Source organism: Alexandromys fortis, unplaced genomic scaffold, assembly GCF_014885135.2.
Source record: "Alexandromys fortis isolate MF-2015 unplaced genomic scaffold, M_Fortis_MF-2015_v1.1 scaffold_134, whole genome shotgun sequence".
NCBI lineage: Eukaryota > Metazoa > Chordata > Mammalia > Rodentia > Cricetidae > Alexandromys > Alexandromys fortis.
This window is the reverse complement of record NW_026068007.1, coordinates 4,670,934-4,684,366: the sequence shown is the minus strand read 5'-3', so window position 1 is coordinate 4,684,366 and position 13,433 is coordinate 4,670,934. Positions and strand designations below refer to the sequence as shown.

Sequence of the window (13,433 nt, the reverse complement as noted above, 5' to 3'; positions counted from 1 at the left end):
TCCCCCAGGACATGGCTGCTGAGTGAGCTCCTTGAGGAATCTGGGTGTTATGAACTCAGAAGCCTGAAGCCCCTGCTGCTGGGTCCTCACCCCACCCCAGGCCCTCTTGCTGCTCCTCCCCCAGCCCCAGGACTCCTGACTGGAACCAAGGGAGGGGTCACACTGCAGCAGACAAGGGCATAGGACCAGCCCCCACAGACTATGGAGTGACTCAGAAAGTGGGAACTAAGAACCTGATTTGACTGCCCCTGAGAAATACCTCACTGCCAAAAGTTTCAGAAACTTCCTGTGGGCGGGGCCATCAGAAGAGAGTGACTGAGCCTTTCCTGACATTGCAGACAGCTCACTTCATCACAGCATTCCAGAGAGTTCGCACTGCATCACAGCTGAGTCTGGGGAAGAAACCATGGAGATGGCAGTCACCAAGCTCATTTACTGCCACCTGATCCTGCTTCTCACTCTGCTGCCTGTCTGTCTGTGTGCAGGGCTGGATGGTGAGTTCTGGGGATTCAACAGCGCCTGACGGGGAGTTTAACTTGGCTGAGGGGCACATGTGGTTTGTCTGTGAGTTTCTGGGTTCCTTTGGACATTAGAGAAGCGGGGGGGGGGGGGGGGGGGGGGGGTGGCGACCAGTTAACTGTGTTTTGGGCTAGCCAGTGAGTTCCAGGATAAGACTGGGAGGGGAATCACAGAGGCACAGTGTGGGAAGACGGTTTCCTCAGCTCAAGACTCCTTATAGAGTCTCAGTGTTCCTTCTTGCCCTCACCCTAGCCCTTCTCCTGTATCCCCAAACTAACTCTCAGGCATTCTCTGGGCTCTTTGCTTATGAACTTCTTAGTGTGCTTTAATAGAAGATCACAGCACATGCAGCCAGCTTTTATATTGCTTTTGTTATGTTTAGCTTTGTCTCTTATATTTCTAAACTGTCCAGGACTTTTATCATGAAGCTGTGTTGGATTTTGTCAAAGGTTTTCCTGCATCTAATAAGATGATCAAGTACGTGACATTTTTCTTTCACTTTGTTTATACAGCGAATTACATTTATTTACTTTTGTATATGGAACCATTCCTGCATCTCTAGTATGAAGCCTACTTGATTGTGGTGGATGATATATTTGTTGTGTTCTTGAATTCAGTCTACAAATATTTTATTAATTATTTTTGCATCTATGTTCATAAGGGGCATTGGTCTGTAATTTTCTTTGCTGGGTCTTTATGTGGTTTGAGTATCAGGATAAAATGAATTGGGCAATGTTCCTTTTGTTTCTATTTTGTGGAATAATTTGAGGATTGTTGCTCTAACTTTTCTTGAAAAGTCTGGTAGAATTCTGAACTAAAACAATATGACCCTGAACTTTTTTGATTGTTTGCTTGTTTGTTTGGGAGACTTTTAGTGATTGCTTCTCTTTCACTAGGGGTTGTAGGTCTATTTAAATTGTTTATTTGATCTTGATTTAACTTTGGTAAGTAGTACCTATGGAGAAGGTTAATCATTTCTTTTAGATTTTCCAGTTTGGTGGAGCACAGTCTTTTAAAGTATACCTCTGTGATTCTCTGGATTTCCCTGGTGTCTGTTGTTATGTCCCCCTTTTCATTTCTAATATTGTTAATCTGGAAATTCCTTCTCTGACTTTTAGTTTGGATAAAGTTTGTCCATCTTGTTGATTTTCTCGAAGAGCCAACTCTTTCTTTCATTGATTCTTTATGTTGTTCTCTTTGTCTCTGTTTCATTGATTTGAGCTCCCGGTTTGTCTGTTTCTTGTAGTTTACTTTTCTTGGGTTAGTTTGCTTCTTTATGTTCTAGAACTTTCAGGTGTATTGTTAAATTGCTGTCTTCAGATCTCCCCAATTTCTTTATGTAAGCCTTTAGTGCTATGACCTTTTCTCTTCGCGCCGCTTTCATTTTGTCCTGAACATTTGGGTGTGTACTTACTTTCATTGTATTATAGGAAGTCTTTAAAGTCTTCCTTATTTCTGCCTTGGCCCACTTTTAATCCAGTAGAGAGTGGTTCAGTTTTCTAACTGCGTTTTTGAGTTTTGTCTTGTTTCTATTTTTGATGATAACTCACTTTAATCTGTGATGGTCTGATAAGTTACAGGGATTTATTTCAATTTTCTTACATCTGTTGAAAATCAATTTGTGTTCAAGTATGTGGTCAGTTTTGGTGAAAGTTTCAAGAGGTCCAATGAAGAAGGTCTATTCCTTTGTGTTTGGGTGAAATGTTCTGTAATTTCCCATAAGTCCATTTGGTTGATAGAGTCTGTTAGCTCCAGCATCTCTGTGTTTAGTTTTTGTCTGAATGACCTGTCATTAGTAAAAGTTTGGTATTGGAGTCTACCACTATCAGTATGCCAAGGTCAATATGTGATTTAAACTGTAATAGTGTTTCTTTTACAAACTTGAGTGCCCTTATGTTTGGGGCATAGATGTTAAGAATTGAAATGTTATCTTAGTGGATTTTTCCTTTGATGAAAATTTAGTGTCTATCTCTTTTGATTAGTTTTGGTTTGAAATCTATTTTGTTAGATATTAAAATAGCTATATCCACTAACTTTTTAGGTCCATTTTATTAGAATATCTTTTCCAACCATTTACCCTGAGTTAACGTCTTTGCTTGATGTTGACATATATTTCTTGGGTACAGCAGAAGGATGAATCCTGTTTTCACATCCATTAAATTAATCTGTGTCTTTTAATTGGGGAATTGACATCTTTTGTGTTGTAGATATCAATGACCTATGATTGGTGATTCTTGTTATTTTGTTGTTGCTATTGGTGGTGGTGCTGGTGCTGGTGGTAGTAGTGGTGGCAGTGGTATGTGTGTGTGTGTGTGTATGTGTGTCTGTGTTTGTGTGTGTCTGTATGTGTTCCTTCTTTTGGATTTCTTGTGTGGCGTTATTTATTTCTTATGTTTTCATTGGTGTAGTTAACTTCCTTAGGTTCAAGTTTTCTATCTAGTACCTTCAGATATGCTGGATTAGTACATATATATTGTTTAAATCATGGAACATCTTATTTTCTCTGTCTGTGGTGAATAAAGATTTTGTTGAGTATAGTAATCTGAAATGGCATCTCTGGTCTCTTAGAGTATGCAGGAAATCTGTCTAGGCTCTTTTGGCTTTTTAGAGTCTCCGTTGAGAAGCCAGGTGTAATTCTAATATGTTTGTCTTTATATGTTAATTGGTTATGTCTTTTTGCCTTGTAGCTTTTAATATTCTTTCTTTGTTCTGTAAGTTTAGTGCTTTGATTTCCATATGGTGAGGAGAATTTTTTTCTGGTCCATTCTGTTTGGTGCTCTGTATGCTTCTTGTACCTATATGGGCATCTCCTTCTTTAAGTTAAGAAAGCTTTTTTTTTTTTTTTCAAAAAAAAAAAAAAAGAGCCGGGCGGTGGTGGCGCACGCCTTTAATCCCAGCACTCGGGAGGCAGAGGCAGGCGGATCTCTGTGGGTTCGAGACCAGCCTGGTCTACAAGAGCTAGTTCCAGGACAGACTCCAAAACCACAGAGAAACCCTGTCTCGAAAAACAAAACAAAAACAAAAAAAAAGAAAGCTTTTTTTTTTCTGTGATTTTGTTGGAAATATGTTCTGATCTTTGAGCTGGAATTCCCCTTCCTCTACTCCTATTATTCTTAGATTTGTCTAGGCAGGACAGGAGGACTGTGACTTCATACAGGCTATAGCCACATGCATAACTCTTAAATCTTTGATTGAACTAGAGAGGTCCAGTGCTCATATTGAGGGCACCAAGATAGGTACCAGGTAATGTGACTATGGCAGCCTCTCTCCATCTATGCTATTTGTAGCCTTTTCCCAGGAAGCCTCTCCTGAACACTTAAGATCTGTGATGAATTTACCATGCATCCTTGATACCTCTTTCTTACTGTAAAAGGCATTCTCTCATCAGCCAGATTTGAAGCCCCAGAAGCACAGATACTAGATACTTTATTTTCTACCTAGGTATTTATTAGGCAAAGACACTTCAAGGGGTTGTCAGGCAGGTCCTACTGGTGACACTGTGAGCATCCTAGGGGTTCATGGTAGCACCAGATAATCTTGTCAGGCTAACACAGCTAAAGGTTATCCAGAACTCAGGATCTAGCTTTCCCAACCAGTGTACCCATGCAAGAGTCTAGGTTTACAGAACATGAGTCCTGTGGTCCTCTACTCTCTTTGGACCTTACCAGCTTGTGTTTTTTCTCACAGATACATACTATATTTATTTCAACTTCACTATCAAGGCTCGTTCCAAGCCCTGGTTTGAAGGGCAGTGCTCAGTGAATGGAGAACCTATCCTTCGGTATAATGAAAGTAATTTCACACCTTTGGGTGACCATGGAAAGGTGATATATAACACCAAAGCATGTACAGATTTCAGCCAACGTCAGAAAGACATTGGAGAAGAGATGAAAAATCTGATACTTAACATGAAACGAGAAGCAGACAAGATCATTGGTAAGAATGGGGCAGGATAGAAGTTATCAATAAGAAACAAGAAGGGCATACTGAGTGATGGTGGCAGCACATGCCCTTAATTCCAATACTCCAGAGCCACAGACAAGCAGAATCTTTAAATTCAGACCAGCCTGGTCTACACAGAAAGTTCTAGGACAGGCAGGGTTACACTGAAAAACCCTGTCTTGAAAAAAAAACAAAATGAAAACAAACAAAAAATCCAAAAGAAAGAAAGAAAATAAGAAAGAACAAGCAAGACAGTCAGACAGGAAGAAAGAGAGAGAGAATGAATGAATGAAAGAAAAGAAGGAAGGAAGGAAGGAAGGAAGGAAGGAAGAAAGAAAGAAAGAAAGAAAGAAAGAAAGAAAGAAAGAAAGGAAGGAAGAAAGAAAGGAAGAAAGAAAGAACAAAGAAAGAGTAAAGGAAAGCAGAATCAGGGCAGAGCACTTGCGGGAAAGGGACTGCTGAGGATTTGTATAAAGAACTTAATGTTGACACAACCTAGAAGTACTAGGTACCCTATGGGTAAGAAACAGGAAGCCAGGGGAGGAAAGAGTCCACGCCCCTAAGTGTATAGAGAAAGACTTGGCCTTGTAGGGTCTATAAGGGGTAGAAGATGATGGTTTTGTGTGTCATTTCCAGGCCCTCACACCGTGCAGGTCACTATGGAATCCCGATATGAAAAAGGAGAACTCACTGATTCCTCCTGGAAGTTCACCATGGATGGACAGAATTTCTTCTGCTTTAGTCCAAAGAACAAGACTTGGGGAGTGATGCATGAGGAAGCCAGAGGTATCATGGAGAAATGGGAGAAAAACGGAGATCTACAAAAACATCTAGAAAAGTTCTCCATGTGGGATTCCCCACACTGCTTCAAGGAATTCTTAGAGCTCTGGAAGGAAATGCCAAGTAAGAACTTACGTAGATTATCACAAGGAAACCTCTATGGGGTGGGAAAGTCTGTTGACTTCCCTAAGTAGACATCAGCCATGTGTGCATAATGGTAGATTTGATAGACTGAGTGATTTCTTGATAGTCTTCCTGCCTGGGGAGTCTGTTATGACCAAAGGGATCTCTCTCCCCCATCTCACCTGCCAATGTTTGTCATTCCTGTTAACCAATGGCCAGGCACTACATGGCCTGCTAATGATCCCCAAGTCTGTAGGCATCCCTATAAATGTTAACCCTTTCTTCCTCACTTACAGCTGTCCTTCCACCAGCTCCACATCAATTGAAAGACTTCACTATGTTTCACTGGCACAATTAAACACTACCAACTGACCTTACATCCAGAAAGTTCTACCCACAATAAATACATCACATTGTTTGATAGCTATTTGTTTTCTTTGGTAATGAAATAAACTCTGTAAGGACATCTTACACACACATCCTAGTCCTCTTTATGTAAAATCTGGTAAAATAGATATCACACAGGAGTCTCTAGGGATGCCTAGAGAGAGAGGTTGCTCATAGTGGTGTGTTTTCATCTTTATCCATACTTTTCCTAATGTTTTTATAGGTTCAACATCAAAGACACTAGATACCACCTGGTTTCCATCTACCACCCCACTTTCTTCTTCTACCACCCAGTCTCCATGTATTGCAGTGCATATCATCATGGGAGTCAGCTTCCTAGTCTTTATTTTGGCATGATTATGGAGAACTTTGGTACCCAAGAAGGTAAGGAGCAGCCTGGGCTCTCACTCCTGTCTTTGGTAGTATTAGTCTGGTAAGGATATAGGAGAGTGGTCCCAATGGACACAGCCAAGCCACTGTCCACCACAGTGCCTTTCTATCCACTTGAATAATGATGAATGCCTCTTTTTAGCCTTAAACCCTCACTTTACAGTAACGTAGGCGATGACTATTGTTGAGGTACAGTAGGTCAGGAGAGTCAGCATGAGCATGCAGTCACAGGAGGTTTAAAACAGTAAAATTCCCCTGAGGTAACAGAGAATTCAGCAACCAAGGATGCAAATAAGACACAAGGAAAACTGGAATGGGGTGTTGCCTCCTCATAATCTAACAAAAGGTTCCCTCAAGACATTGATTAATATCTGTTTGCTTTCTGAGGATGACATTATGCTCTTTAACCTCATAGAAGGATCTATTACCTGCTGTGTATGCCCTACACCAGGAGAAACAGCGTTGTTAGAGCAATCCTTGATTGCAGTCTGACTTTTTTCCTTCAACTTTATTCTGTGTGTGTGTGTGTGTGTTATATGCATCTGTGCATTTTGTATGCCCCCGTATGCACAATAAAGATGACAAAAGGAATCCACCATACTGCCCATGCGACAAGGTCTCTTACTGACCTGGAGCTGGGCCTGCAGCCCTCAGGCTCCATTGATCCTCCTGCTTGTACCTCCTGAACCCCTGAAATTACAGGCACACCCACCCACCACCAGCTTTTGACTGGGCTTGGGAATTGAAATCAGGTTCTCATGCTTGCATAGCAAGTCCTATACCAACTAAGCCATATTCCCAGACCCCAAATTGAAGTCTGTTGATAGTCTGTCTGCCAGCCCAATACATAGCTTCAGCTCAGACACCAAGAGTAGCCAACAACTGAATGAAACAAGCTCCCTAAAGCCTCACTTGCGTGACCTCCTGCCATGCTCCTTGGAGACAGACCCTTGCCTTGTATCTACTTAGCACTTACGAATGGTTTGTAAGAGATATTTGCTCACAGTCAGTTAGGACCGCCCACTGCACTCAGTCTTCCACAGTCCCACCATGTTAGATGTAGTTGGAGTGGTGGTGATTTTTATTTAAGGTGATGTATTTATCACAGCTGAGTGGGACAACACTCCTTTCTCTGTTGTCACTGATGGGCAGAAACCACAGTCAACTGTGCTAACTCACCAAATACCACAAGAATGAGATGAAGTGAAATATGAATTAGCATGCTCTAGATTCTTTCACAGAAAGGATGAAGTATGATATATCTGTCTGCAGACAGAAATGTAAAGGACCATCCCAAGTTCTGTTCTAGCACCACCTGGGTGGATCACACCCCTCACCCAGAGCCCACTTGTCACGCTCAGCCTCAGTAAAGCTCAAGATTGCCACGTCATCCTCGTTCCCACAACCCAGCTTCTAAAGTCTGTTTCTCTGGCAACGGTCTCATGTGTTGAGCCTGTTAGTGTCACAGCAGAAGTAGGAGAAACGTCTAGAAACTGTGATGTGCTGCTCCACAGCAGGGTGACCAGAAGGACCCAGGCCCACAGTTTACCCAGTACAGAGGGTTTTTCAGTATATTGCAAAGGCGCTTAATAAAGTCATTTCTCAAGGCAGTTTATCAGTTTTGTCCATGGGTGTTTAAAATTCCGTTTTCTTTACCTAAAGACATGGACATATGTGTAGTATGAATGAGTACATGGTGCAGACGCACATAAAATTTTTTCAGAATTTTGTCTTTGGGGGCTGGAGTAATAGCTCATCTATTATCAACACTTACTACTCTTGTAGAGGACCCAGGTTCAATTCCCAGTACACACAGGGCAGGGTACAATCACATGTAACTTTAGGTCCAAGAGATCAGAGCCACTCTTTCAGTGTCTATGTATTCCTGTTTAAACGTGTTGCACGGAAATACACTCACAAGCACAAATATGCACATAAAACAAAAACATAACTATTATTTTTTTAAAAAACCATTGAGATTCATGTCTGATAGTGAGCATCTGAAGACTTATAGCAATTTTGTTTCTTGCCTTTTTATTAGCAATATGTTTCATTTAACCAACTATCACTTAAATGTGACCTTAACATAGAATCAATGCAAAACACAAATAAGATATTTTACATCCTTTTTCTTGTGGCTGGAGAGATGGCACAGAAGTTAAGAGCACTGGCTGATCTTCCAGAGGTCTTGAGTTCAACCCAGAAACCATATGGTGTTGGCTGACGACCTTCTATAAAGGAATCTGGCACCCATTTCTGGCACCCATTATGTATACATAATAAATTAACAAATCAATAGATCTTTGAAGAGACTACAGGACTGTGAAGAAGATTGCATGTGGGACACTGGTCCATACCCTGTCAATTGTATTTTAATAAAATGCTGATTGGCCAGTAGCCAGACAGGAAGTAAAGGCTGGGGTACCAGGCAAAAAGTAGAGGTGGGGCAACGAGAATTCTGGGAAGAGGGAAGTTTCAGTATGCAGTCCTGATCCAGCTGCAGAGGAAGCAAGGTGTGACTGCCTAACTGAAAAGGGTACCAAGCCACATGGCTAACATATACAAGAATTATGGGTTAATTTAAGTTATAAGAATTAGTTAATAAGAAGAGCCTGAAATACTGGGCCAATCAGTTTATAATTGATGTAGATCTCTGTGTGATTCTTTGGGACTGGATGACTGCAGGACCAGGCAAAGCAAACTTCAGACAATTGTCAGTGTCCTAAGTATTTCAATTGATCTAAAATTTCCCCTGTAAGTATGGGGTAGTAAAAAGATTCACATCTAATATCAGTTGACATGTTAGATTTTAAAGGTAATATAATTATTTTGGAATAACTCTATTGCATAGAAAGAAAACTGTACCTGGATATTTAGTCAGCCTACAATTCCAATATGTGAAAAACTGAGGCAGGAGAATTGCTTCAAGTGTTCAAGCATGTCATAGATTATATAGTAAGTTAAAGGCAAGATTTAACTGTAAAACAAAGTCCTGTCCTCAAATATAAATAAATAAATAAATAATAAATAAATAAATAAATAAATAGTTAAAAGGCCAGCAAAGACAGAAATGCAGGCATATTTTGCTGGTCTTTTACATTTGCCGGTTTTTTTAGGTTTGCTAATTTTTATTTGCAATCTATTTTTAAATGCATATATAGCCAAGAAACAGAGGAAGTCTTATCATAGCAGAGCTTAGAATGACATAAAGATCTAGAAGGAAAGATGAAAGAGAAAAAGGATGTGGGACTGAGTTCTATGGTCTGAAAGGTTGGGGAGTGTCAGAAATGAAGGAGAGTGGGTTGCTGTAAGTGGATGCCCAGGAGCCCACTATAATTCACACCCTTTTTGTCAATAGGTTCTCCCTGCTGCTCCAGTCTTCATCACCAGCTGTGTTGGGTGACTCTTGAACATTGCCTGTGACTTCTTCAGCAAACCAAACAAACATATTTCTGATGACATCCCTGAAACCTGTACTGGTGACTTCTGACCAACCTTGTGGGAAACCCTGAGAGCGATGGTCTGGGAGCCTCACTCACCAGGGCATCTGAGTCAACAGTGTTGCCATCAGGGGCTTCTTCTTGCTTTGCTTCTTTTCCTTTCTTTCTTTCCTGATAGCTTTGTGGAGGTCAAGCTGGGCCGGGCTGCAAATTACTTCTCACTGTATAAAACAGTGACTTGCCCTGGCTGTCTAGTTTACAGGCAGCAGTTGGCACCTTTCTGAGAACAGTGCAAAGGCTGAATGACCCCTTACTTGGCACAGACACATTCTGCAGACCAGAACTGATATAAATGTTTTAGTGAGGAATGAGTTACAAAGAGATAGCTCAGTCCTGGAGTGCTTGTCCTCTCCAGCATGAGGAGCTGAGTTCACTCCCCAGAACCCACGGACACCATGGTGACACACACTTATAAACCCCGTGTAGGGGACAGAAGGAGAAGTGCGTACCTGGGAATTCCTCATCAGCCAGACTAGTGGAACTGGTGATCCAGGAGAGACAGGATCAAAACACAGTGCTCATGGCTGAGGAATGACACCAGAGTTAAAGCTCTGTCTCCATAGGAACAAGTACGTGAACGAGCACACACGCATGTGTATATGCTCACATGAAAATGATAGACACTGTGGACCAGATCACAGCCAGTAAATTCTCATGAGGCAGTACTGCTGAGAGGGAATTGGGGTTGTAAATACTAGTTACGAGATATTACTTGGCCTTGTCTTCTGGGCCAGTTTTATGTTCATACGAAAAGGGGACAGCACATGTCTTCTTAGATGAGTTTCGTAGCACCATGGCGGATTCATAACTTGACATAAGGACCTCAGGTTACAGTTACTTATTAGCGTCTGGATGTGTATGACGGTATGTTGCATCAAACATGCACTGAAAGAATTAATAAAAATCCGCAAGAGACTCTCAGGAGTGATCTGTTTGAGCCTCTGCAGGTGCAGCGCTATTACCTCTCGTCAGACGAATCCCCAAGATACAGGTCTCAACTTAATTACCGTTAGGGGGATGCGCAGGACCTGAGAGGAGCTGGTCCAGACTTCTCCCATGGCCTTGCATCCTGTGGAAGAAGTTTAAGATGAACTTAATCACCTGTTTAATAACTGGAACTAATCCTGAGAACATGGAGTCAGAGGTGGAGCTGTCCTTATCCTAGTATTCAGTGACAGCCTTGATCGTCTGCCCCAATGATATACTGAGACAAAGGAGTCTCTGCCTCTAATGAGAGGTCAGTACGAAGAAAAAGGCTAGTGTGAAGGCATCAGACAGCTGATAGGTAATTCAGGATCATAAATAAGAATTAATTAGTATTCAGAGCGCAGTTCTACCAGCTGAACCAAGTCATGGTGAGACTACTGGGTGCAGCTGGTAGAGTTTTAATTTTATATTATTTATAGTTGTACATTTTTGGCAAGTGTTTGAGAGCATAAAGGGAGCCAACAGCTTCTTTTCCTTGTTGGCAGTTGTATCTCCTTAGGGGCTACTTTTAGGGGTTGGAGAGTTTTAGGAGCCATGTCTCCACTCTTTGCCGTCTGATGGTCAAAGGGTCTTTTAGTGTGACATGACCCAAAACTCAAACTCCAGGGTCTTCATAGCCTCTCTGAGGCTATGAGATTCCTTTAGAGCTGTCCCATTGTCCTCTACCCTGGAAATGGCCAACCTGAAGGAAGATGAACATATTGGCTCTCAGCCTAGCCCTTGATCCTCATTGTTTTGGGTTTCTAGAAATCTCAAAAAATCAGTTACCCCAGATCTAATCTGTTATGTCACTTTCAGGGGTGAACACCTCACGGCCCGGGATACCCTAAATGTGGCCAAATCAAATTCAGGGACTTTAGTAAAATATTATGGGACAGTTTCGCAAAGATTTTTAGATCACTGAACTGTATGGTGACTTACGTAGATTGTCCAGTGTGAACTATTTAGATCCCTTTGTGTCGCGATATCAAAAGATCGGACACTTCTGATAATAAATGTTGACAGAGACAAATTTTAAATCAATCTTGACTCAGATAAGACCCCCATTAATGAGAAGTTAAAGTTCTGACAATCACAGAAGAAATTACAAGCAGTTATCTTGAGAAACATAAATGCAATTAAGTAAGCTTTTAAAAAAAATCCATACCATTTTAAATTAACTATCACAACTTGTGACATATGAAAGCTTCTGCTTTTTCCCGATCTTTTAACAATCGTTTAGGATGAAATTAATATATCATGAAATTCTGACCCATAAGCACATGCTCTCCTTCAGAAATGCGTCTCTGTGCCTTCATGGAGCCATTGCTGCCTCTTTCTTGGCTGTTTCCAGGCTTTGTTAATTCCTGCTGTGATTTGGGCTTCTTTTTATTGAAGCAATAAAAACCTGAAAACTTCATCCTGTTTTCTCTTTTACAAAATAGGTTCAGACACACAGTATTGTCAAGTTTTTCCCTGCCCTTGCTTAATGTGCTTTTTTCACACTTTGCTGCAATAACCTGGTGATGTTGTCTGTATAATGCTGATATTTCCATTTTTCTTCATAAATTTAAAATAATCCAATATGTTAGATTTGTCTGTATCTTCTGAATTAAAAGAAATTTGGACTAAGCTTTCATAGTCTCTTGCTTACTTACCAGTCAATTTAAGCTAGATCCTTTGAGGAATGGACTTTTTCATGTAAACACACCTCATAGCATCTACCTGGAGGTTAGGAACAAATACATCAAATCAAAGACACCTAACCCCATCCCTGAAGTCTAGAGTACAAGTCATGTATGCTGTGGGAGTGGGTAGATCTGGAGAAGTGACTCAAGCTATTTAGAAGATTATAGAAAGTTGTGAGTAGAATCCAGACAACGGCTACTGAGTTATTTATAGCTGGAGTTTAATTTTGATTTGTTTATATTATGATAGGGCCCTAATTCTTCCCTCTTGAAATAAAGAAGTGTTTAACTTAATTTTTATATTTATAGAACCTTACAATTATGGACTTTGAATTTTTAAAAGAGAATTTTGATTTTTAACAAGATTCTAGATTTTTGCAGAGACTAAACTTTTAAAGTGTTTGAATTAGTAAAGACTGTGGAACTTTTAAAGTCATTTAGGTTTTTATACTGTGATGTTAATTTTAAAATTCCACCATGGGGTTAAATGAGAAAAAAAAAAGGTTCTCACTGAAAAATGTTTTTAGGGCTGGAAAAATGGCTTAATGGTTAAGAGCACTAGCTGCCCTTCCAGAGGTCCTGAGTTCAATTTCCAGCAACCACATGGTAGCTTAAATCTATCTGTAATGAAATCTGATGCCTTCTTCTGGTCTGCAGGTATGCATACAGGCAGAACACCTTATATGCAATAATAAGTAAATCTTTTTTAAACAAAAAAGAAAGAAAAGGGTTTTGTCAAAAAAAAAAGTGTTGTTTTTGTGTTAGGCTGACAAGGGTTCAGTTGGACTGGCTAGTTTTATTTCTAAACTTGAGAAAACCAGAGTTTCATCTCTAATTTTCTTTTGGTTGTGGTGTTTCATCATAGCAATAATTACCCCAACTAGAGGAAAAAGGGTCTTGCCATCCTGAAGAGAACAAAAACCTGATTACCCACAGGCCCTTGCATCAGGATGCCTGTCTAGAAGTGAAAACGGCAGACACAAATGCTGTCAGCAGGCTTTCTGCCCCTGCCACCTGGAATAACAACTGTGCAGAGAGAGCCAGTAAAGAGAGAGAGAGAGAGAGAGAGAGAGAGAGAGAGAGAGAGTGTGAGAGAGAGAGAGAGAGAGAGAGAGAGAGAGAGAGAGAGAGAGAGATG

The 13,433-nt window shown here is 40.8% G+C and overlaps 1 protein-coding gene across 1 annotated transcript; it reads left to right on the top strand.

Moving 5' to 3' along the window:
• The first annotated feature begins 369 nt into the window (after window positions 1–369).
• LOC126513304 (retinoic acid early transcript 1E-like) lies at window positions 370–12,076 on the top strand. The gene is made up of 5 exons (XM_050161602.1): window positions 370–494; window positions 4,207–4,455; window positions 5,098–5,364; window positions 5,975–6,135; window positions 9,500–12,076. Exons 1-4 carry the CDS (start codon window positions 407–409, stop codon window positions 6,106–6,108), a joined length of 738 nt encoding a protein of 245 aa, XP_050017559.1. The 5' UTR covers window positions 370–406; the 3' UTR covers window positions 6,109–6,135; window positions 9,500–12,076.
• The last annotated feature ends 1,357 nt before the right edge of the window (window positions 12,077–13,433 follow it).